This window comes from Armigeres subalbatus, chromosome 3 (genome assembly GCF_024139115.2).
Source record: "Armigeres subalbatus isolate Guangzhou_Male chromosome 3, GZ_Asu_2, whole genome shotgun sequence".
In the NCBI taxonomy this organism is placed as follows: Eukaryota; Metazoa; Arthropoda; class Insecta; order Diptera; family Culicidae; genus Armigeres; species Armigeres subalbatus.
In genome coordinates this window covers 142,535,153-142,558,968 of record NC_085141.1, presented here as the reverse complement: position 1 = coordinate 142,558,968, position 23,816 = coordinate 142,535,153, and the positions used below count along the sequence as shown (strand labels likewise).

Sequence of the window (23,816 nt, the reverse complement as noted above, 5' to 3'; positions counted from 1 at the left end):
TAAACCTTGAATGTTGGTCGCCAACCAACGGGCTTTGCTATGCTGGCATGGAATGTGCTGAAGTTCACCAGGCAGTAGGCAGCAAGGAAGAAATTCGAAATCAAGGGAGCGATCAAATTCAGCTCACCAATCAGAATCACAGCTACAGAAATCACAAAGGTCAGAATGTATCCCCGGACTGGTTCGTTGTTCGGTCCGAAACCCTTGCCGAACCAGCCGATCTTCGGGTAGAGTTTGTCCTTGCAGAGTGCTTGAAAGACCTTCGGTGCGGACACCAAACTGGCGAGAGCTGAGGACAAAGTAGCTGCAAAACAACCAGCGTAAATGATGGGTCCGAAAGCGGATGCCAGCTCCATGACCTGGAACGAATTGTGCAAGCCGTATTTACACTCTTCAGGAGCACACTCAGCGAATGCCCAAGATCCATTAGCCATATCGGTGACGTTTCCGGTGGCGTCACGCACTACTGTTGCACCAGCCATAACGGCCATTGTAACGTACGATAAGGACGTCAGTACGATGGCCAGGATGGTACCCTTGGGAATGGCCTTCGAGGGGTCCTTCAAATCTCCGCTGATGTTAGCACCTGCCAGAATACCAGTTGCAGCTGGGAAGAAAATGGCGAAAACTGAGAAGAAATCGTGAACCGTGCCCTTAACCGGCCGATAATCGGATTGTAAATTTTCCATAAGAAGGGTTCCTGTAAATGAGAGAATAAATTTTAAAATGGTTTGAAAGCCAACAAATATTTAATAAGATTGAATTTTTTTTCTCTGCAGATAATCTTACCATTATAGCCAACAAATCCTCTAGCAATATCCAAATCTGACTTAGGTCCAATAATAGTTCCAATCATAAAATCAGCAATGGCAATCAACAGAATGATCAGCAAAACGACCTGCGCCTTAGCCTCCCACTCCATTCCAATAACGACGATACCCAGCAATATCACAACCGTGATCACTCCAATGATCCGAATGTCCTGTACTCCACCGTCGATTATTGCCAGTCCGAACGATGTCAACATGTCGGTCATTGATTCGCAGAACCCGACCACGTACATAGCACAGGCAACGGCGTTGGCCAGCGAGAAAATCAACCCGATCGACCCGCCAAACTCCGGTCCCAACGAGCGTGATATCATGTAGTACGTCCCACCACCCTTTATCACACCGTTCGTGCTGATGGCCGACATCGAGAGGGCGGTAATCACCGTCACTACGGTGGTAGTCGAAATCAGTACCACCCCCTGGATGACGCCGGCCTGGCCGACGACCCAACTCAGTCGCAGGAACAACATCACGCCCCAGATGTTCAACAGGCAGCGCATCAGGACGCCCTTGATCCAACCGAACTTCAGGAAGCCCTCTCCCTCGCCCACATCCACGTGGACCGTTCCGCGCCGCATGGTTTCCTGGAATGAACAAGAAAAGGAATCGGTTGCAGTTATCTCTGAGAATGGGGCGACCAGTTAACCTGCTAAGTTCTGAAAACTCCGATGTGAATATGTACATTGTGTGGAAGATTTTGAAATGAAAAATGTATTGGAGGTAACCACTTTCCCTTCGATGGGACTCGAACCCATAACCATTTTTTGTCGAACCCTGATTGTGGAATTTATGTTGTGACCCATACCCATACGTCGACTATTGTGGCTACCGGATGGTCCCCTGGAAGAACATCCGAAATGGAACGATTGCTGCAATTGCTGAGAGAGATTTTTTTTTGGACTACCCCTGGATTTGCAGTTGCTGGTATGGAGAGCAAGGTCTGCCGATTAATGAAAAGCCCTTATAATTTGAAGCAGGCTGCCCGCTCGTGGAATCATCGTCTTCAAGAGGTCCTCAAACTAGCAGGTTTGCAATAGTATGATGCGGATCCTTGCTTGTATCGAAAACAGTTTAAAGAAAGGTGGTGTTACGTTCTCGTTTACGTAAATGACCTGATTGTAGCAAGTTAGGATGGCCAGATCACCAAAACCTTGGAAGCAACGCTCAACGGCAACATCGGAATCAATTACCTTGGGGATGTCCTACATTACCTCGGCATTTAAGTGGCGTTGGATGAAGCTGGAGACTTTCACCAAAGTCAATGCAAGTGGTGGAATCTGTTGGACTGGAAGATGCTAAACCTTCGAACATTCCTTTGGACACTGGAATCTAAGCTGGAGGAGAAGTTCAGCAATCGGACCAAACATATTGCGACAAAATTCCATTTGCCAAGAATATGGAGCAGACTGGAGCCATCAATTATCTGTATTGTCCGACCGAAGAGATGCTGGTCGATCTGCTGACCACAGCTGAAGACAGACGTGTTTCCATTATACCGGCACGATTAACTTCCCTTGTATACGGAACGAGCTAGCCTTGGGCCGAAAGTCTCGATAATGAAGACATAAAAAAAACTTCCCTTGATGTGCCAAGAAAATGAAATTTACGAATCGACCATTTTTGCGAATGTTCCGGATCTTCCATGGGTCAACCCGGTGGCTACAATGGTCCGTGTGTGGATCACAACATCAATTCATCAAAAAATCACGGTGTTCCACGACGAAATTTACGGATTGTTAATTTTTACGGATGTTTCGGATCTTCCATAGAACCGGCATGCCAAAATGGTTCGTGTGTGGGCCACAAAATCAATTCCGTACTCAGGGTTCGACAATAAATGAGTAAAAAAATCTCGCCGCTCTAAGATAAAATTTTCGAATTGATCATTTTATGGATGTTTCGGATCTTCCAAGGGATCACCCGGTGGTCACAATGGTCAGTGTGTGGTCAAAACATCAATACCATACTCAGGGTTCGATAACGATAAGATTTAAAGAAATCCCGTCCTCCTGGATATTGGAAGTGGAAACCAGAGAAATCGAAAGCAACAGTGTTGTACAACAGCACTACACACAATGCAACTTGCTTGTATAACATTTGACTCCGCCCACCAGAAGTCTCAGCAAAATCAAACGGTTTTGATTTCATCCGACGAACTTTACAACTTTGAAACCGTCTGTCCAACAGTCGTACAACTTGCCCACATACGGTCCGGCCTTACTCCAACCGCACCAAGTTTGCTAAGGCGGAGTCAAAGTTGAACAATATGTCAGAGCGTGTGTGGGGTCCCTAATAGTTTGGACTGAGTGGGCAAAATATCACCCAGCCCTCTATTGTTCGCCAACAGCACTGGAGCCGACCTTTCTTCTATTCTCGACAGAAGTGTCCGGAGGCAGATTTCCCGGATATCATCGCGCATCTCGTCGATCGAAAGCCGTCAGTGACAGTTCCGCCATCTGTCACCAGTGACTGGAAAAATAAAGCTACCAACCGCCATCCCGATAGCTCAATTCTGTCATCGTAGTCCTCGTCGACTGGCAACACCACCACTACCATCTCCATCTGGTGGTCCGATTCCGTAGCTCCCAGCATCTGCACCTCACCACAGATGGTACACATCACTTTTCTTTCGAAAACTTCCAGTGCGCGTTGGTCCTCCACGAGCATTGTCCAGGTCTCGTGTCCATAGAGAACTACCAGTCGAATAAGCGTTTTGAAGATAGTCAGTTTGGTACGGTGGTGAATTCTATTTGATCGGAGCGTTTTGCAGAGTCTACAGAACGTACGATTTCCTGCCATGATGCGTCTCCGAATTTCTCTGCTGGTATCGTTATCGGAGGTCATTAGTGAGCGTGTATCTTCTTCAATCACCTCGATTTCGACCAATACAAACTTGTAGTGGGTTGCTTACGTTGTCCTCTCTTGAGCCTCTTCCTATCATGTACTTCGTCTTTGACGTGTTGATGACTATTCAAATCCTTCTAGCTTCGCTTTACAGTCTGATGTAGGCTTCCTCCATCCTCTCAAAGTTACGTGCCATAATATCAATGTCGTCGGCGAAACCAAATATCTGGTCGGACTTCGTTAAAATCGTACCACTCGTGTCAATCCCTGCCCTTCGTATTACTCCCTCCAAAGCAATGTTGAATAGCAGACACGAAAGTGCATCACCTTGCCGTGACCCTCGGCGCGTTTCGAAGGGACTTGAGAATGCCCCTGAAACTCAAACTACGCACACCACCCGATCCATCATCGCCTTGATCAACCGTATCAGTTTATCCGGAAATCCGTTTCCGTGCATTAGCTGCCATAGCTGAAGCTGATCCGATGTTTAATTGTCTGTTGTCTTGCCTTCCATTAGCTTTCTTTTGTAGCAAATGCAAATCTTCATTCACTTTTCGAATGGATATGTCTCTGTTTAGAAAACAAATTATTACATATATCAGTACCTCGAAAGAAACGTTTTTATTCAGGCGATACTCAGTGCTGTATATTTGTAATAGAACGAAATTGTCAACTTATGTGTTAAGCACTTTATTTATCTGATAATCTGTAAATCTGATGCGAAGTTTGAAAATAACAAATCACAAGATAAAACCTGTTGACGTATTGTAGAATAAAGAAATTATTGCTCTGTAAACGGAAAAACATCGCATACATTGCTCTTTTTCATGCGGGAGTTCATTTTCAGAATGTAGAATACACATTTGGCAATTAATTGTATAATTAACTTTTAACAACGAAACCAACGATATCAAACTGCATCATATTCAGATCCATATGATAATATATATTAATATGTATTATACGAGTGTCGAAGTTATTTTTACTAGATAACAATCTAAAAACAGTTAAAATCGAAAATTGTTGTTCAAATATGTCCCACTTGCCCCATGTATCTTAAAACTCAAAGGCAAGTGAAAATAGCAGATTTTGGCTTTAATTAAAACTTTTAAATGGTTTACGATGTCACACAATTACTTAATTGCTCAAAATATTCACTTTCAACATCAATGATAAATATAGAATTAACTATTTTGTTGGAAATCAATTGCATTTAAATAAAAGTAATAGCCACAGTACCCCGTATTTTCACTTACCCCGATCCCCAATAAAACAACGTTTTCCATGTGAAAATAACCCCCACCCCCAGCCCCCCGTTCATATTTTTTCATACTGTAGTATCGTCATAGTATCGTCCCAAGTTACTATCCAGAATTTAACCAATAACTTTTTTAAATGTTTACGGATGGTTACAAAGTTTTCGCCACTGGAGATCTTCCAAAACAATTTTCTGTAGAAATATTCAAGACGTAAATAGAGCTATATTAATATAAAAATGCATCATGAGGAATTGTATAAGAATTTTATAAATCTAAAATCAAACGGATATATGTACCATAGATTTGATTTATGCTCGGTCATTTTGGCCCAGAAGACGCTGGAAGTGGCTTTATCACAACGAATGCAAACGTAGTTCGTAACCATACCATTTCTATTTTAATCAATAAAAGAGGAAACATAGTCATAAGTCTGAACAGCAATCTATTCGCCACGTTCAAATATTCTCTTCTTAGTGAAAATTCAAATCCCAATTAAAAGCTCATGCGAATAATTTATTAGTCTACCGTTCCCCATGGTGAATGGAATCATCGTTCCATAACATCTCGGGTCTGTAATTAGCCTTGCGAGTAAAGATGTAGGATAATACTGGGTGGGTAACATATTGGACTCCCTTGGTATATTCCGTCTATTGTGCCACACAAGATACATAGTGCTGCGATGGCAGAAAGGTTATCAATTAATAACTGTGGAAATTCGATTAGAACACTAAGTTGAAAAGCAGTCCAAGCTCCAGTTGAAATGTAAAACCATTATAGGAGAAGAAGCATCTTGAAATAATATCTCGCATAACTTTATACTGCACTATTCACCTCCACGGATTTCAAATGCATGGTACCTAAATACATACAGGGTTCGTTCAATAATAACGTCACAGTTTTCACAGGTGACAGTACATATACCATTTATATGAAAAAGCGTCACAGAGGGGGGATGATGGGTCTACAAATCTCAAAAAGTGGTGGACGTCATATTTGAACCGCCCCACAGGCGCCAAGACAAACCAAGTTGAAATGGAGCTTAGCGTTCTTCCCTGACTTCAAGATTCACACTCCTAGTAGTAAGGTAAATGCTCTTTTTGGTTTGACACCCAGCAATGAATAAATTATTTCAGCTCGGTTGCTCTGAATTAGTGGGAGGACTGTTTTAGAGTTTTTTTAATGATGGATGAACAAATTTTTGAATGCTATGTACAGATGGTACACGACTCTTAAATTTTGCTAATCCAATTATTAATGTGATAATTTGATGGTATCACGGCTTCTACTTGTAGAACTTTTACAATTTCTGAAGCCACAAACGTTATCACTGTAGTTTCTAAATCCTAATTTTACTATTCGTGAAACCCTTCTAAGGAACTAAGTTCCACTGAGTTTTCACTTGTTTCATCTTGTATGTAATTAATTCCTGCGCTTTTTGTACTTTCATTAGGGAGCATTCATAAATTACGTAACGCTCAGAGGGGGGAGGAGAGGTTTGGCCGAAGTGTGACAATCCATTCAAAAAAAAATTAATGATTCATACAAAAAGTGTGACATAGGGGGGAGGGAGGGTTGAAAATGGCCAATTTTTGCGTTACGTTATTAATGGATCTTCCCTTAGTAAGTGTTCACTACCAATGGGCTTTCTGTGTGAGCTCTTTGGTGTGGGAGTCAGTGGAAGGTAAAAATAACTCGCACAAAGAAAATCGTGGATTATATATACATTGGGGGGAGGGAGGGTTGAAAATGGCCAATTTTTGCGTTACGTTATTAATGGATCTTCCCTTAGTGAGTGTTCACTACCAATGGGCTTTCTGTGTGAGCTCTTTGGTGTGGGAGTCAGTGGAAGGTAAAAATAACTCGCCATTTATTTTTCAGTCCGAGAAGCACAAAGAAAATCGTGGATTATATAGGTAGAAGTATCATTTAGTCCTAATATGTGATGAACAAAAAATCACGATAATAAAGAAAAGAAAACTAGTCCTTATAGGATTTTGTGATATAGTACATGTCGTCGAGACCTGTAGAAAGTTAAAACGTTGGAAGAATTTCGCTTATTCATCGGAAAACGAAATAAACATTGCTCAAAACTCAAAAAATATGTGTTGTGGCAATTCATCACACTGAATTTAATTAGACCACTTCGTTACGTGTGGCAATCTCATTGAACAATTGTAAAGAGCTCATTCATTCCAGAGCACATACTGTTAATACCAATTAACCTCGCCGTGCCATCGCGTTGTCAGAAAGAGGGCTGAACATGCACCTCAGAGTGGCACAAAAAGCTAGAATCCTATAGAATCGCATTTTTTCATTTATTCATTCACATTAGTGTGTAATGGAAAAAACGCGCTTCTGTGAGAAGCCAATTTTCCAATTTTCGTTCATTTCAATGTCCAAAAAAAGATCTGTATTCCCGTCGAATGCAACGAATGTTTAAACACGTGTTTAGAAAAGTGTGTTATTTAAAGGTATGTTTGACCTATATTTACTATTGATAGTAGAGCAGATCGGTTCGGTACAATGGATGCGCTATGCTCAGGGAGCCGACAATGATTCCCACCCGAAAACATCCTGAGTCAGACCGAGGTTCAAACTCGCCATCTCCGAACTGCCAATCCTATGCCTTTGCTCGCAAGGTTAACTGGAGATCCCGTTCTAATACCAGTCATGAATAAAACCGTCGATAGGTTTCAACTTTTGCAACATTCAGCTTTTTTGGACACCCTAACGCCTATCGAATGGTCATTTAACACAATACTCTCACATGAATGACTAACCTACGGAATGAATGAATGGATGGATGGACCTGGCAATTTTTATCAATTAATGAATGAGGTGTTATAGGTCACATCGTATCCGCGGAGTCGGTTGGATGAAGGGGTTTTGCCGTCCATCTCGAGCAAAGCGCCGGGTCGACTGATAATTGGGATCACAATTAATTAATTTTTACATCACGCTGAATCTTCACTATGGGAGATTTCAATTTGAGAATGACGACCATAATATTGTCATCATATTTTACAAATGTTTTCAGTTAACCTTGTGATCGACATTGTGAGTGCTTAGATGGCTCTCGAAGTAGTAAGGTAGACTGGCTTGCAGTATTTTTTTTGCTTTTGCATTCATATGACAAACCTTGTCGTGCCTTGTCCTAATGTTGGTCAAGTTGAAATGTCTCAATGACCCATTTTTGTTGGTTAATTGTAGAGTTACGGCAGGTATTTTCATCAGCGTTCTGATTTCTTCATAAGCTCGAAACCCAATGGAAGTCATCATAGGGGCTGTCCATAAACCACGTAGACTCTTGAGGGGGAGGGAGGGGTTTCGAAAAAGTCAACGATAGTCTACGAAGGGGGACGGGGGGGGGGGTATATCAAAAGTCTACGTGGACTTTTGGATTTTATGTTTTTTAAAAGCGATTTATACATCAACTTCGTGCGAAGTTCACTTGTTTCATTTTTCTAGGATGTTCCGGTTTTTTTTTGCAAGACTTTACCGACTTACCAGACTTACCAAGACTTACTCTTGCATTTCTCCTTAAAAATTTAATGAATTTCACTAAAGTAAAAGTCTGAGCTACGGCCTAAAACTGTCATGGATTTCACCAGGAAATTCTTCTGTGTTGAGCAGGAAAATTCTCCAAGGTATGCTATAAAAACTTTCGAATTTTTTTCAAAGTCTTCACTTGGATTTTACTGCAGATTCCTACTAGAATTTCGTTTGATTTTTGGCAGGACCTTATTTGCAAACTATGCAAATTATGTCGTACTTTAACGGATTTTTCGAATTTACAAAGGAAGCATTTTGGAATATTCAAGAAAAAGTCTTTGGAATGCCCAAAAGATATTCCTTGGAACTTGTAAAGGGAATTCTCCGAAATTTCCGCGAGAAAGCATTTTGAATATTCAATGGAGATTTTCTGGGAAGTCCCCGAAATTTTTTGCTGAATTTCGAAAATTCTTCGGAATTTTCGCGAGGAATTCTTTGCAAATATAAGCAAAATTATTTGAAATGCCCGTGGAAAATTCTCATTCGTAAATTTCTTCGGCAGTTCTAATGTAAATTCTTTGGAATTATTGATGGAAAATTTTAGAAATTTTTATTTTGAATTGTTGAAAACTTCCACGAGAAATTATTTGAATTTCCCACCAAAAACAGTTTCCACAAAAAAATGCAAGTTTTGTAAAAAAGTCTTTTTAATTTTCATGAAAATTTATACGTTTTTTTACGAGAAGTTCACAGAAAGTTCAACTGAAAATTCTCTAAACTTCCACCGAAAATATTTTTTGGAATGTCCATAAGATTTATTTAAATTTCCTCAAGAAATTCCTCCAAATTTGCAAGAGAAATTAAAAAATATCGTAGGAAACCATTCTGAATTTCCACGGGAAATATTTCGGAATGTCCGTTTAAACTAAAAATTACCTCAGGAAATAATTCTAAATTTTCACGAAAAATTACTCGGGTTTTTTAACGGGGAAACTTCTGGAATTTAGAAGAAAAATCTTGGGATTTCAACAGATGATTATTCAGCGGGATATTGCATGGAATTTTCAAGAAAAGCATCGGAATTATCACGGAGAGTTCTTTGGAGTATTTCAAGGTTATCAATTAGGAAATTTTACTAAATTTCCACGCAAAACTTATTGGAATATAGACTTGACGTTCTCGATTTTTTTTTCTAAATTCTGAAAATTCACGATTTTTACAATTTTGAACCGGCCCATACTGTCGTCGAATAAAATCATCTACACAAAATCAAACAACCATAAGTAAAGGCGTTGGATTGCCAATCCATAGTTGACTAATTCGATTATCGGTCTAGTCTTGAATGTTTTCAGGAAGAAAACATTCTCGACTTCCCGGTCTAAGTGTATCTATTGTGCTTCCCTCAAAAGATACAAAATACAAAATATGATGCAGTGGCACGCATAGAAAAGCTTCCAATTAATAACTTTCTGAAGGCACTTCTGAGGATTCAAAATAAAATCTTAAAAATGATTCTGAAGAAAATTATTTTGAGCTTTTTAGTGGAATGTCTTCACCTGTCATAAGACGAGTTTGTACCTTCCCATTTAATTCCACCACTTGATTGTACCTTGACAGATACGTATTTCGACCTCAACAGTAAGGTCGTCTTCAGTGTCTCGAACTTGACTCGACTTCAGTCAAGTCAGTCAGTTCAGGAATTAAATGGGAAGGTACAAACTCGTCTTATGACAAGTGATGATTCTGAAGTTACCTCCCTGGTTAGCATCAATAAACTTCATTGAATTTCTTATATTGAGACATTGCAGCAAATATCCAATAGAATAATTTCCAATTTCAGACAAAAATCATTGCAATTTTCTATAGCAACGATCAGCTCCTTGTACCCTTAGTTTTAATTAGGATTAATTTAAGTTAAAAACATTGTCATTCCTACATGATTCAATTCAACCAGAGGAAAAATCATAACAGCTAGAGGCAATTTAATTGTATTAATAATAACTAAAAATGTATGATGAATGCATTAAAATTAGTTTAAAAAAATCTGTTTTAAAAAGAAGGCCAAATTCTAATTGGAATGTAGAGCCCTTGAAGGGAGAAATAGAAAAAGATTATTACGATCACGTGCCAACCTACAGTGCACTAGAAATATGCTCCAAATAACGGATTTTCTGATAAGATGGGTCACAACAGGTGTACCTTTTCCACAGTTAGCTTTCAAAATTTGTGAAATAATCATCTGTAGGGTAATGTATGCAAAGAAGCCGATTTACCAATGCGGAACAGACAATCAAAGACGACTACCTTTTCGAATTTCCTAGAAGGTAGAGACGGTCGCTGTGGACGACAGTCCTTTCATTCTTCCAACGAATTGGCTTTTGACAAATAAAGATTCAGTGTTTTCGATGATGGGGTTACACGTGGTATGCGAATATTAACGTGAAGGAATTCACTTTCGATTGGATAAGCCCATGTAGGGAAATGCCTTACCTTATTCGTGATTGAAGCATGGTGAAGCTCATCCAAAGTAGGGCGATTGTTGGCTTGGAAGGAGAGGATGTTCCTGTAGTTATCGGCCCGTGGTAGGGCTTCTCTTGTGAAGTGTCTGGAAGTGGGGACGATATAAATTGATTACGTAAATATTATTTCTAATAAAATTATCAAATTAGAGCGTTTCAAATCAGACTAATTGCATAAGCTATTATATTTATTTATTTAATAAACATAGGCCGGAGTGGCCTATGCAGCACATAGGATTTGCCTCCACGTTGTTCGGTATATTTTACACTTATTATGTTTAAAACATGAAATCTAATCTCTATCTAAATTCTAGCTTTATGTAAAAACTTATTCCTGTCTGCACTAAAATCTAAATTCTAGCGCTAGGTAATAAGTCATTCCTGTCTGAGTTGTTTCTGCTCGGTTTCACGACCATAATTCAACTCACCTGAAGCTCCTTGCGTATTTGTTATCGTCTATCAAATTGTCCTCTTCGTCTTCGTTGGAATCGGACGCGTTCCCATTTTCCATCTTGAAACGTGTGGTTTGGGAGTTCTTTCGCTCCTTGTCGCGGAAGCTGGTCCGCAATGACTGGAGCCTCGATGTCCGACGTTTAACCAGCTCTTCCGGGAATGTGTCATCATCGGTGGTGGCATCTGCGTGGCCGTTGGTACCGCCACCACCACCATCTGGGTGATCAAGACTGACTGGATTGACCTGGAATCGATTGGCCGAATCAACCCGGTGCATTGTGTTCATTTCCACGTCTTTCGGTTTTGACATTTGCGATCGTGTGTTAGAATTTTATCTCCAGGATAGAGGCTGTTTGATGGGCCCGAGGTGGTTGCCCTCGGAACGATCAGTATTTGAGGAATGCTTCAAATTTTGAATGTGAAGAAAAAATTAAGGAAGAAACCATTCGCCAATCTGAAAAAAACGAACAAAAAATATGTGATCAATACTAAGTTACAGTACTTTGAAGATTATTTTTATCGACAAAATTTTGAACAAATTATCGAAACTTTGATATGAAAATAAAGTAGCGGAATTAAATGAAATAGTACAAATTTCTCATACGACAAGTATAGAAGCTTTCTTTGTGCTGACTAGGGTATATGGCTCAAACCTTAGCCTATTATGCTGCGGCTGAGCATATTTTGCGTTGTACATCCGCATAAGGCCCTCCTCCAAAGCAAGGCCACGCTGAGAGTGGCTGGATTCGATTCCCGTGCCGGTCTAGTCAATTTTCGGATTTCGACTTCCCTGGGAATACAAGTATCATACTATTAGCCTCATAATATACGAATGCAGAAATGGTAACTTGGTTTAGAAACCTCGCAGTTAATAAATGTGGAAGTGCTTAATAAACACTGCGAGGCGGCAATGTCCCAGTGGGGTATGTTATGTCAACGAAGAAGAAGAAGATATCAGCATACACATTACAATTCGCACGGTATTGACAAATTATCGCCGAATACGGTAAGAACATTACCGAACAATTCGTTAAATTACATCAGAACCAGTGGCGTAGCCAGAAAATTGGTCTGGGGGAGAGGGGTTTCTGAACATTTTTTTATATGAAAAAAAAATTTCTTCTAAAAATTTTGTCTCTGGGGGGGGTTATGTCCAAAACCACCACCGTGGCTACGCCACTGATCAGAACCTATACCGAACTTTCGTAAAATAACATAGAAGGCGGTATACTGCAACCTCGGCTGCTTCATTGATTTTTTTTTATGGCGCCAATAAAATGATTGTGATGGTAAAATAATTACTGATTATTATATATTTCCTAGAGCAGCGGTTCTCAACCTTTTTCTTAAGTGGTACCCCTTTCAATTTTTTCATTTATTGAGGTACCCCCTATATTTTTTCGTAAATAAAAATAAGCATAACTCTCAAGATATATGCAAAACGGACCTGAAAACTAACGGGATATATGGTTCTCCAAAAAGTTGTCTGAAATGTTCGTTATTCCGTGAAACTTTTCAATTCAAATTACGTTTATACATCAACCTTACTACAATACTTTGAGGACTTTTGGAGCTTTTCGAGCCTCTTAAAAGGAGGCTTCTGAGCATGTTGAAAGGACGCTTATCAGACCCTTGAAAGGAGGTTTTCAAGCTACTCGAACGAATAATTCCGAAACTCTTGAAACAAGGCTTCCGAGCCTTTTGAAAGTAGGCTTTCGTGTCTCCTGAAAAAAGGGCTCCCGAGCTTCTTGGAACAAGGCTTCATAGCCTCTTGAAAGAAGGTTTCCGAGCCTCTCTTGAGAGAACTCTCCGAGCAGCTTGAAAGCAGACTTTCAAGCCTCTTAAAAGGTGGCGTCTGAGCATATTTAAAGGAGGTTTTCAAGTCTATTGTAGTCTACTCCCAAGCCTTTTAAAGAGAGCCTCTTATAAGTAGGCTTCTGAGCCTCTTGAACGGAGACTTCTAAGCCTCTTAAAAGAATAATTCATAGCAACTTGAAAGGAGACTTCCGAGCCTCTAAAAAGGAGGCTTCCGTGCTTCTTGAAACAAGGCTTCCGAACTTCTTCAAAGAAAGTCTCCGAGCCTCTTACAAGAGGCTATCCGAGCCTTGAAAGCTGACTTTCGAGCCTTTTGAAAGGAGACTTCCGAGCTTCTTAAAAGATGGCTTCCGAGCCTCTTAAAAGATGGTTTCCAAGCCTCTTAAAAAGAGGCTTCTGAGCATCTTTTAAACAGACTTAAAAGTCTCTTGAGGGGATACTTCCAAGCCTCTTAAGAAGAGCCTCTTGAAAGGAGGCTTCCGAGCTTCTTTAAAGTAGACTTCCGAGCTGTTTTGAAAATAGTCTTGAGAGCCTCTTGAAAGGAGACTTCCGAGCCTTTTGAAAAAAGAATTTTAAACCTCTTGAAGCGAGGTTTCCGAGCATCTTGGAAGTAGGCTTGCGAGTCTTTTGAAAGTAAGTTTTCGAGCCTTTTGAAAGGAGGTTCCGTACCTCTTGAAAGGCGGCTTCCAAGCCTCTTGAAAAAAGAATTCTAAGCCTCTTAAAAGGATGTTTTTGAGCATTTTTAAAGAAGACACCCCAGACTATTGAAGGGAGACTCTGAAGTCTCTTAAATAGAGCCTCAAGAAAGGAGGTCCCCGAGCCTCTTGAAAGTAGGCTTTTGAGCCGCTTGAAAGGAGTCCTCCAAGTCTTTTGAAAGAAGAATTGTGAGCCTCTTGAAAGGAGGCCTCCGAGCCTTTTGAAAGGTGGCTTCCGAGCCTCTTGAAAGGAGGCCCCAAGCTTTTTGAAAAATGGCTCCCAAGCCTCCTGAAAAAAGGCTTCCAAGTCTCTTAAAAGAAGTATTCCAAACCTCATGCAACGAAGCTACTGAGCTTTCCAGACAAAAGCCTTCATGTCTCTCAAATGGAGGATTTCGTATTCTTAACATATTATTCAATATTTTGTCTCGATCAGGTAGATTGCATTGAAGATTTTTAAAATTTGTTTATTCGACGTTTTGTGCCTTTGATTTTTTGTCCCACAGCTTTTTATACACTGTGCCGCTTGGGAAAAGCAGGATTCAAAATCTTTGATTTACTGATATATGTACAAAGCATAATATGTACAATACAAAGTCTTAGAATCAAAAATTATCAGAACTTTATCAAAAAGTTTTTATTTTTTACACATCCGCCATTACGCATTTTGGCCCGAGGTACCCCCTAGGGCCAGCGAAGGTACCCCTAGGGGTACATGTACCCCAGGTTGAGAACCGCTGTCCTAGAGAATTGATAATTTTCTAAAACATCCGAAAGAAATTAAAACAAAAAAGAACCGAATCGTTCGGTAAGCATGGCATTCAAATTACCGAACGTACGGTAAGATTTGACGGATAGACTAACGCAAAATGAACTCCCCCAAGAAATTATGACGTTTGAGCGGGTCGCATAATGAACGCAAAATGAACTTTTGTTCGAGAAGACGACCCGCTCAAATGTCAAAATCCATCGGATGAGTGAATTTAATGAACCGCTCCACAGGTCTATTGTCAAGGAATCCATTTACCGAACTGACTACCGAACGTTCAGCTGTTGAAAGTTCGGTAAAAAAAATACAGTATACGGTAAAAAGTTCTAAGTGTGTATGGTCCAATGCACCGAGTTCATCATTGACTTTTGAGCGGTGCGCTGTTTACTAAAAATGAGTACTTTTCCATTCATTGAGTTCATTCAAGTGTTCATTTTTAGTAAACAGCGCACCGCTCAATCGCCATTGTGCTCATTTGGTGCATTGGACCATAGAGACCTGTGCAGGAGTTCATCAAATTCACTCACTCGATGGATTTTGGCATTGGACTCGAACAAAAGTTCATTTTGCGTTCATTATGCGACCCGCTCAAACGTCATAATTTCTTAAGGGAGTTCATTTTGCGTTAGTCTATTGGAGCTCTAACCAATGTTATGCCATCAGGTGACTTGCCTACTTTTGGTTATTACGCCAAGTAGTTGAAAACAAAGATAATTGCCCACAATTTCTTGTTCAAGCCACCAAAAGTGTCAAGCGATAAAATTTTGGCTAATTTTCCCAATATGAGCTCTATAGGTGGATGATTTTTTCAGATAAAGATGGGTTGCCGTTTGTTTTTTTTTTGTTCAGGATGAATAACTGCGTCCATTTAATTGAACTTTTGTAGTATACCCGTGTCGTTTGTTTAGTGCATGTCTTTCTGCTCCATTTTTATTGAGAAGAAACGAAGTCGTCGTTTTTTATTCAGTTATTTCTCAAACTTAATGTGAGGCCTCTTCAGTTTAAGGTACTGCTATTTATACCATTCGAATAACTTACACCAACTCTCAAAGGCGCGCCCCTCAATCATTTTCGGCATCAACAATAAGTGGAATAATACTGATTTTGACCATGCATCGGAACTGAAGTTCAAACAAATTTAGCTTATTCTTATGAGTTCCGAGCTCGTTTTTGTACAGAGATCTGATTTCACTACGTTTGGCATTTCGAAATCTCACCTCAACACAGAGCTCTAATCAGTCAGAGAGTTTAGCAGATCCACCAAATTCGTATCCGCTTCTTTCCTAATTAATCAGCGATCTGGAGCTAGAAGATTCATGTCGTCGGCTTCGAAACCAGCCTGTTATTGAGTTATGTTTTTTATAATTTACTCCATTGATTCCATCCAAAAAATGCAAAAGGTGGGTCATCTAAAAGCAAATTATAGTCGTTTCATACTCTTCCTACCATCACTCATAAGTATTAACAAGAATAGTAAGAACTAGAGTACAGAGTGGTGAATCTTACTCCGTAATGCACCACGAAAAGGTGTCTACCCAGCATTACAGGCTCCGTTAACTGCCTGGCTAATTGTTTCACCCCCATTGTTTTCATGAAATCATGAAAATAATACTGGCAGCACTTGAACTTTTTGCTTGCTTTATATGGATGCATATTGTGAACAAGTCGAATTGGAACCGTTTTGACGGTTAGATTGGAAACAAAATGGCGTCTTCGCCGATCTCTTATTCTAGTATTTCTACTTCGAATAGAATAAGCGATCCTAATCCTTTATATCGTCGGATTATTATATGAGCAAATGTCAGTATAATCGAGTTATTTTTTAGTCGGGTTATCATTAGGAATGCTTTGATTTTCGATTTTCTCCTGTTGCTCAAAATATAAAACCGCAAGCCATCATTTGGCTACGGGTGCCCCCAGTATTGTCCAAAAAAGTCTTGGTTAATCATGTCACTATACTAATGGAAATTGTGAAATAAATGTGTTAGCTAACCTAGTGTGGTTGTTATCCGTTCATCTGATGTGCAAAAATAGGTAAGTTCATTCAGAAAATTCTTTTATTGGGCAGAGGAAAACAAATCTTGAACAGCCTGCCTGTTTAAGTCGATCAAACATGGCTGCTAAAAAACCATCTCAAAGTGATTTTTCACGTAAGTGTTTTGCGTTTATCAGTTGAAAAGGTGCAGGAATATGGCATAGTGTAATTAAAATGTGCTCGAAACACTTTTCTAAAGCAGCAGTGATAAATATTTCCCTTTTCCCTACAAAACGATGTGTTATCTCTGAATGATTGATATATTTGCATGATGAGCCAACATTTTATCCTATGCCAATATTACCTCCGGTAACCCTTAGTAATCGACAAACCATCAAGATCATTAAACAACATCCCCACAGAGGTGCATCTTGCATAGTATGTATTCGCTCTTTATAGAGAAAAACGTGTATGAAGAAGACTTCAAATTTAATATTCTTATTCCATGACAAGGCTTAACCGAGTAAAAGGATGCAGAAAAGAGAAACAATATTTCCTTATTTAAAGAAAATTGGATTTTAATGGAATCGAAGCGACGGGTTGATGACGAAGGTTAATGTTTCTGGGTTAGCAGTTGTAATCAATTAGACGTGTTAGGATAGGGACGAACGCTGTGAAAATGTGTATTTTTTTGCTTTTCGTAACATACTTTAACAGATATTCAACTACAATGTTGCAGAAAAAACATTTATTTCACCAAATAATTGAATTTATCCAGCACAGTTTGAACCACAGTTAGTAATAAATGTTTTACTACTTATTGATAACAGCTAGTATTTAATGTTTTAACTCAACAAAAACTCAACAAGTAAAATAAATCATAGAACAAGTTACGATGCAAACATTAGGTAACAGATAACCGACAGGTGTTCTCGGCAGGTTATTGCATTTCAGCACAACCCTAAGCAAATTCTCTAGTAAGCACGTAGGAATACGATAAAATTAAAGCCACTTCTATATTGCTACTTTAGTTGTTAAAAGGTGCAAGATATGAAAATTATTTCATAACCCAAAAACTATCCACTTATGGAAGCTACACTTCCGTTCAAATGATATGATATAAACTCTATGTGAGGATAAATTGAAGCTAGTGCCGAATTTGGCTGGTAGCTAAGAGCCATTATGAGACGAAGGACGTTAGTCCATCAATAAGATGATGTACGGAACTGGACCTGCTGTTTGCGTATTAGACCTGTGAAGAAAACGATTTCCATAATGATCGCAAGCAACGACGACAACGACGCAACAAATTGCTCATGCACTTCTTCTAAAATTCCGGCCCCTAGCTTAGGCTAGTTTGCCGACTGGCTTGCTGAGATCCATTGCTACGTTGTCTCGATCCTTCGGCGGTCGTGCCACAAACTTCCTCACTCGAATCCGGCGTCGAGGGTGGTCCACCAGTTCCGGTGAAGGAAACTTCTGCACTGATGGTGTCCCGACTACCGGCGGCTATCGCAGGGGACGCTTTCGCGCATTGCGCCTACTTCGTCTTCGGGTTGCAGAGGTGGTCCGACAGTTCCGGTGATGGATGACGTCCGCACTAGGCGGTGCCGTGTATACCCGAAGCACTTCCTTCTTCTTTCTTTTTTCTTCAGCAGGTTGGCGGTTCGAGTGCCAACGATTTCGGTTAGCAGAAGACTTCCGGTTCGCTGGCGCCCCGACGACCCGAGACCAAACACTGCTCTCTGTGCTGGATTTTCCTTCACACCGACGCTTATTTGCTGGTCCCTTCTCCATCGACGCTGCAGCTCTGACAGTATTTGTGTCACGACTCTGCTTACCGCATTCCACGAACCTTGCGATGTTGGCCGCCTTTATGCCAGGCATTCTTCTACGTGCCTCCGCAAACCTCGGGCAGTCGAATGCCACGTGCTCTGGAGTCTCCTCTACATTGATACACGCCGGGCAGAATGGTGATGACGCATGGTCACACCGCGGAAACAACCGTGTCCGGACAGGAACTGGGTAAGGTTAAAGTTTACCTCAACATGCCCCCTGTTCACCCACGTCGACACATTGGGCATGAGCCGATGGGTCCATCTCACAGGAATAGTCCACGTGGGTGTTGAAGTTCAACTGGTCATCAATCATCACATCTAGATGTCTCAGAGTCCGCATCGACGGGATGTCGTGTCCTCCGATGGTAATCTGCATCCGCTGGATTACTTTGCAGTTACTGACCAGCATCACTTCCGTTTTGTGGTGAACCAGCTGCAGCTCAACTCCATTCATCCAGAATTCTACTGCGTCGGTCGCTTCCGCCACCAGCATTTCCACCTCCTCCAGCGACTCATCTGATCGACTTATGCCCCTCGACTTATCCGGTTCAGGAAGTAGCTCTTAATGATCTTACACAGGAAGTCGGGGATTCGCATTCCATGCAACGCTGCGGCGATGGTCTCCCAGCTGGCACTATTGAACGCGTTTTCGTCACTACCGCGTCAGTCAATCGTCACTACCGCGCAGAACCGATTTCCGCTCTTCTTCTTCTTGGACGCCACTCTGCATCTTCAATGACTGTCCTAATTGCAACCACAGTCGATCTGCCTTTACGGAATCCGAACTGTTTTTTCCGATAAGCCAGTCTTACCCTCCGTGAACTGTGTATGTTAATTAAGGATGACCCATTCCAGAAGCTTCCCCAGTGTATCCAGCAGACATATGGGCCTATACGATGCTGGATTCCCCGGCGGTTTTCCTGGTTTCATCAGCAGCACCAGTTTCAAGATCTTCCAAGATCTTCCGGAAGATTACCATCTACTACACTTCTGCAGCACCATCCTGAACAGGTCCGGAAACGCCAAAATCGCGGATTTTAGAGCCACATTTTAAATTCCATCCAGATCCGGAGCTTTCTTAATCTTCAAACCTTTCGCTACTAATGACAGCTCGTCATTGGAGTCTTACATACCTGCAGCGGTTATTGGTCTTCATCTTCGTACGGCGTACGATGCCACGTCGTAGAACCATGCTAAGGGAATAGGCCGTCCACGATGATCTTCAGCTTGTCCGGACACATTTCGGCTGGCGTCGCTGGACTCCTGATCTTCTTTGTTACAACTCGATAGGCGTTACTCCAAGGATCAGCGTCAGCTTCTCGGCACAACACCTAGAAGCAGTTGGACTTGTTGATTTGGATCACCCGTTTGAAAGCCGCTCTAGCTTCACGGAAAATTATCTTTCGCTCCTCTCTGATCAATTCAGACCTTGCCCTCTGAAAGTGTCTCCATAGGTGTCTCCTTGCTCTAAGACAGCCAGCGCGAAGGTTGGCAAAAGTTTCGTTCCACCAGTAATTTGGCCGCCGGCTGTTCGTTGGCTCTAATTTCCTCGGCATCGTCGCATCGTAAGCCCTCGCTAGCGTTTCCGTCAGCTGGTCTGCGTCAAGGTTTGTAGCGTCGCTGTCCGCTCGAAGTGCTTCGATGAAAAGATCCTTATCGAAGTCCTTCGTCTTTCATCTTCGCCAACTACACCTTGTCCTCCGTCGTACCGTCAGCGTTCGTGTTCCAACACTATATCGGATCGCCTGGTGATCGCTATGGGTATAGTCCTCACAAACTCTCCAGATCATGTTTCTCAGCAGCGACGGGCTGCAAAACGTCACGTCAATGATGGACTCCCTGCTGTCTCTGCGAAATGTACTAACGGTACCGTCGTTGCCCAGTCTGACTTCCAGCTTTGCAAGCGCCTCCAGCAAACTGTAACCTCTGGCTTTGGTCAGTCTGCTACCCCATTCCACTGCCCAAGCATTGAAGTTGCCTCCAATGATTACGGATTTTCCGGCGATCAGCTTCTCCGTGAGTGCATCCAGTATCCGGTTATACTGCTCTAATGTCCACTTTGGGGTGCGTAGCAGCTACACACGAAGATCACGTTGATTTTGGCGATAACGAAACCTTCGCTAGAGCTGTCAACCATCATTTTTTCATCACTTAGATAGCCGCAATCCCCGATGAATCTGCCACTCAGTTGCCGTTATTTGAAGGAATTCGATACGGCTCAGCAATAATTGCCACGTCGCACATTGCTTATGTTGCCGACTGCCACAACAGCTTCTGTTGCTGGATGATCTCCATTAACCCTTTTGCGGCGAACAAAAAAACACACGCGGATGGCCGACAAGGTACCCGTGTTCCCATAAATTGATATTCCCATAACTTCAACAATTTTCAACCGATTTGGACAATTTTGACAGTTTTGGAAATGTAAACTCATATTCTTTTTGCCAATTGTCAAGGTTAACAGCTTTTGTACATGGTTATACAAGAAATCTTTGAAGTAAGGCTTAAGAGTCTACACGCGTAATCAAAGGCCATTCAATCAGTTTCAAAAATGCTATAAGATGTTTGCACTTCTTAGAATTCAAGGTGTTCACAGTACATGTTTCGGGTTATGCAAAAAATCCCTGAAGTAAGGTCTCAATCATTCGAGAAATCTCTGGAGTAAAGCCTAAGGCTCTACTCGGCCTATTATCCAAATTCAAATACGGTACATGCTCTTTGTGGTACTTAGCATAGAATGCGTTCACAGTATATGTTCCGAGTCATCCAAGAAATCCCCGGAGAAAGGCTATAGGATCTACACGCGTAACCGAAGGTCTGTCAATTTGGTTTAAAAGTGGTACATGCTGGTACATGTCCTTGGAAAATAATACGATCACAACATATGTACTGCGAAACCCCTTTTTGCGCCCCAAAACGGGGGAGCGTAAATGGGAACAGAGCGTAAAAAGAGGGAGCATTATTTCGAATTGAGGGCGTAAGGGAGCGCTATATAGAATTTGGAGCGTAAAAAAGTTTGCCATCTTTTAGGTAAGCAAAGTTTGATATTTAACTTACTTTTAGTCTTAAGATGTGTCTTTTACCAATTTCGGTATTAGGGTCGTCAAAATTGTTTTCGTTATAATGGTCGTCCAATTTTTTGAGTGCTGAGGCCGTAAGATGTTCTTGGTACGCCGAGAAATCAAGAAGCCATAAGGGGCCATCCAGAAACCACGTGGTCATATTTTTTAAGATTTTCACCCCCCCCCCCCCCCCCCTTGTGGTCTACCGCGGTCAGTTGGCAGACCCCCCCCTCCCCCCCCCCTTAGACCACGTGGTTTTTTTCAAGTACAAAAAAGAAAAAAAAACTCAATTGACTAAAACATATGGTTAATCCCATCAATTTTTAAGATAGACGATTTCAACTGATTCAAAATCAAACTAAACCCAGCATGGAAATTATAAATTTTCATGAATTCGAACATTTTGATGATGATATCATGTTGTAATGTGTATCAGGTATTAGGATATCTATACTATAACTCGCAATGTAATTTGTAATGGTTTAGAAATTTTCCAAAATATCCCCATATATAATTTTTTTTTTATTTGTTTTTGATGATTTTTTTAAAATAGGTAATTATGAAGTTCATCACTGAATATCCCTATAGTATAAAAAGTATAAAAAGAACTGAAAAGTCGTACTTTTTTCGGGTGTCATAGGCCAAACTTCTCTGAAGTACATATCCTCAAAAGTATCAAAAATCATGTCAAGAAACAAAATGTCCTAAGACATGGTATTACGGAGTTTTAGAACGACCCGATCAACCAAGTCCTGAACGATGTATCCGTGCATCGCTAAGCATCCAAGCAGGTCCATTGAGCCGATGCGATTTCATTTAGGGTATCTGTTCCCATATTAATAACAGCCCGCATATTAATCCCAACCGTCAATAAACCAAATAAAAAATCAATTTACTTACAATTTCTCACATCGTATGTACGCAATAATGTATGGAACACATTCTTGAATGTTTGGAATATTATTCAAGATTTTGTTTAAGTAATGTCTTAATTCACAAGAATTAAATTATTAAAAGATAAAATTAAAAAGCACTTTTATTTTCATTTTCCTACCTCTGAACTGATGGTTTGATGCACTGCTCGATTGCTACTAGCAGATTCATCTGTTTTCACGTCGTTGTTTTCCACTCAATTTCAAGCTAAAACTATTCTATCCCTTCAAAATTCACTTCACAGCACATAAAGCACGTCACATTTTCACTATGAATATAATTATATTTTAAAAACCAACGCGATTTCCTATAGTTTGATATAGGTTTATTTCGAACAACGTATAAATTATCCTTGTCCGTATTCCAAACTGTTTACATGGCTTGCAGTACTCTCAAGGGTTGCCGACCTAGATTTTTATTTCAAAGCGCTTATATGAATATTCACTTTGAAATTCAACTCTTATATTTGTAAAATAAATTATATCGAAAAGATAAATTATGACAAACACAAAATTGAACTGATAAGATGGAAAACTGCAACAAAAACAGCAATTTTGTAATTATATTTCAACTCAAATACAAAACATTGTAGAATTCGGCATCACTGCAATCATATCGTTACGTATACACACAAGTAATAGTGTGCGTATTTTCTGTTGGAAACAGTATTATTGATATAGGTACAGGCATAGGATTAACTGTTTTTGAATGTTATTGAAATAGGTGCATGGCGGTGATGATGTTTTTTAGCTAAATACTTCTATAATGTGATGAAAATGTCCTTTTTGAAGTTACCAAATTGTTTTCAATTAAAAATTACATGAGCCGAGCATAAATATTCTCATGTTTCTTGATTATTGGGTGAGAAATCAATGCATTTCATATGCGCATTGCCTTATTGTTATTGATATAGGAACAGATACCCTATTACTCAGCCTAAAAAAATTTAAAAAAATTCCATGACAATTAGGAAATTTCCAATAAAGAAATCATGGTATGAGTAATAAAAAAATATTAAATTTTCTACAAATAATGCAAAATTACAATAAACAATAAAGAATTTTTCACAAAACAAAAATAAATTAACACTTTTAAAACCAAAAATTGCAAACATAAAAGAAGAATTTTCCATAAAGAAATCAAAATGTTCCACGGAAAATACAAACATTCCATAAATAAATCAATATTAGAAATAAATAATAACAAAATTTTCCACAAAATAAATATTTTTTATTAAATTTTTTATTAAATTATTAAATTTTATTAAATAATTAAAACCTTTCCACGAAGAAATCAATAAATAGCATTGAAAACTAAAGGAAATTTTTAATT

General features: G+C 40.1%; 1 protein-coding gene across 7 annotated transcripts in view; it reads right to left on the bottom strand.

Annotated features, from left to right (window-relative positions):
- LOC134227975 (solute carrier family 12 member 1) overlaps positions 1–23,816 on the bottom strand; it is a 167,803-nt gene that overhangs the window by 8,363 nt on the left and 135,624 nt on the right. For all 7 annotated transcript variants that reach the window (XM_062709698.1, XM_062709695.1, XM_062709694.1 and 4 more), the window contains exons 4-7: positions 11,373–11,851; positions 10,916–11,030; positions 790–1,414; positions 6–700 (exon numbers count right to left, since the gene is read on the bottom strand). In XM_062709698.1, coding sequence (XP_062565682.1) covers positions 6–700; positions 790–1,414; positions 10,916–11,030; positions 11,373–11,707 — 1,770 coding nt within the window. In that variant the 5' untranslated portion in view covers positions 11,708–11,851. The remainder of the gene's footprint in view (positions 1–5; positions 701–789; positions 1,415–10,915; positions 11,031–11,372; positions 11,852–23,816) is intronic.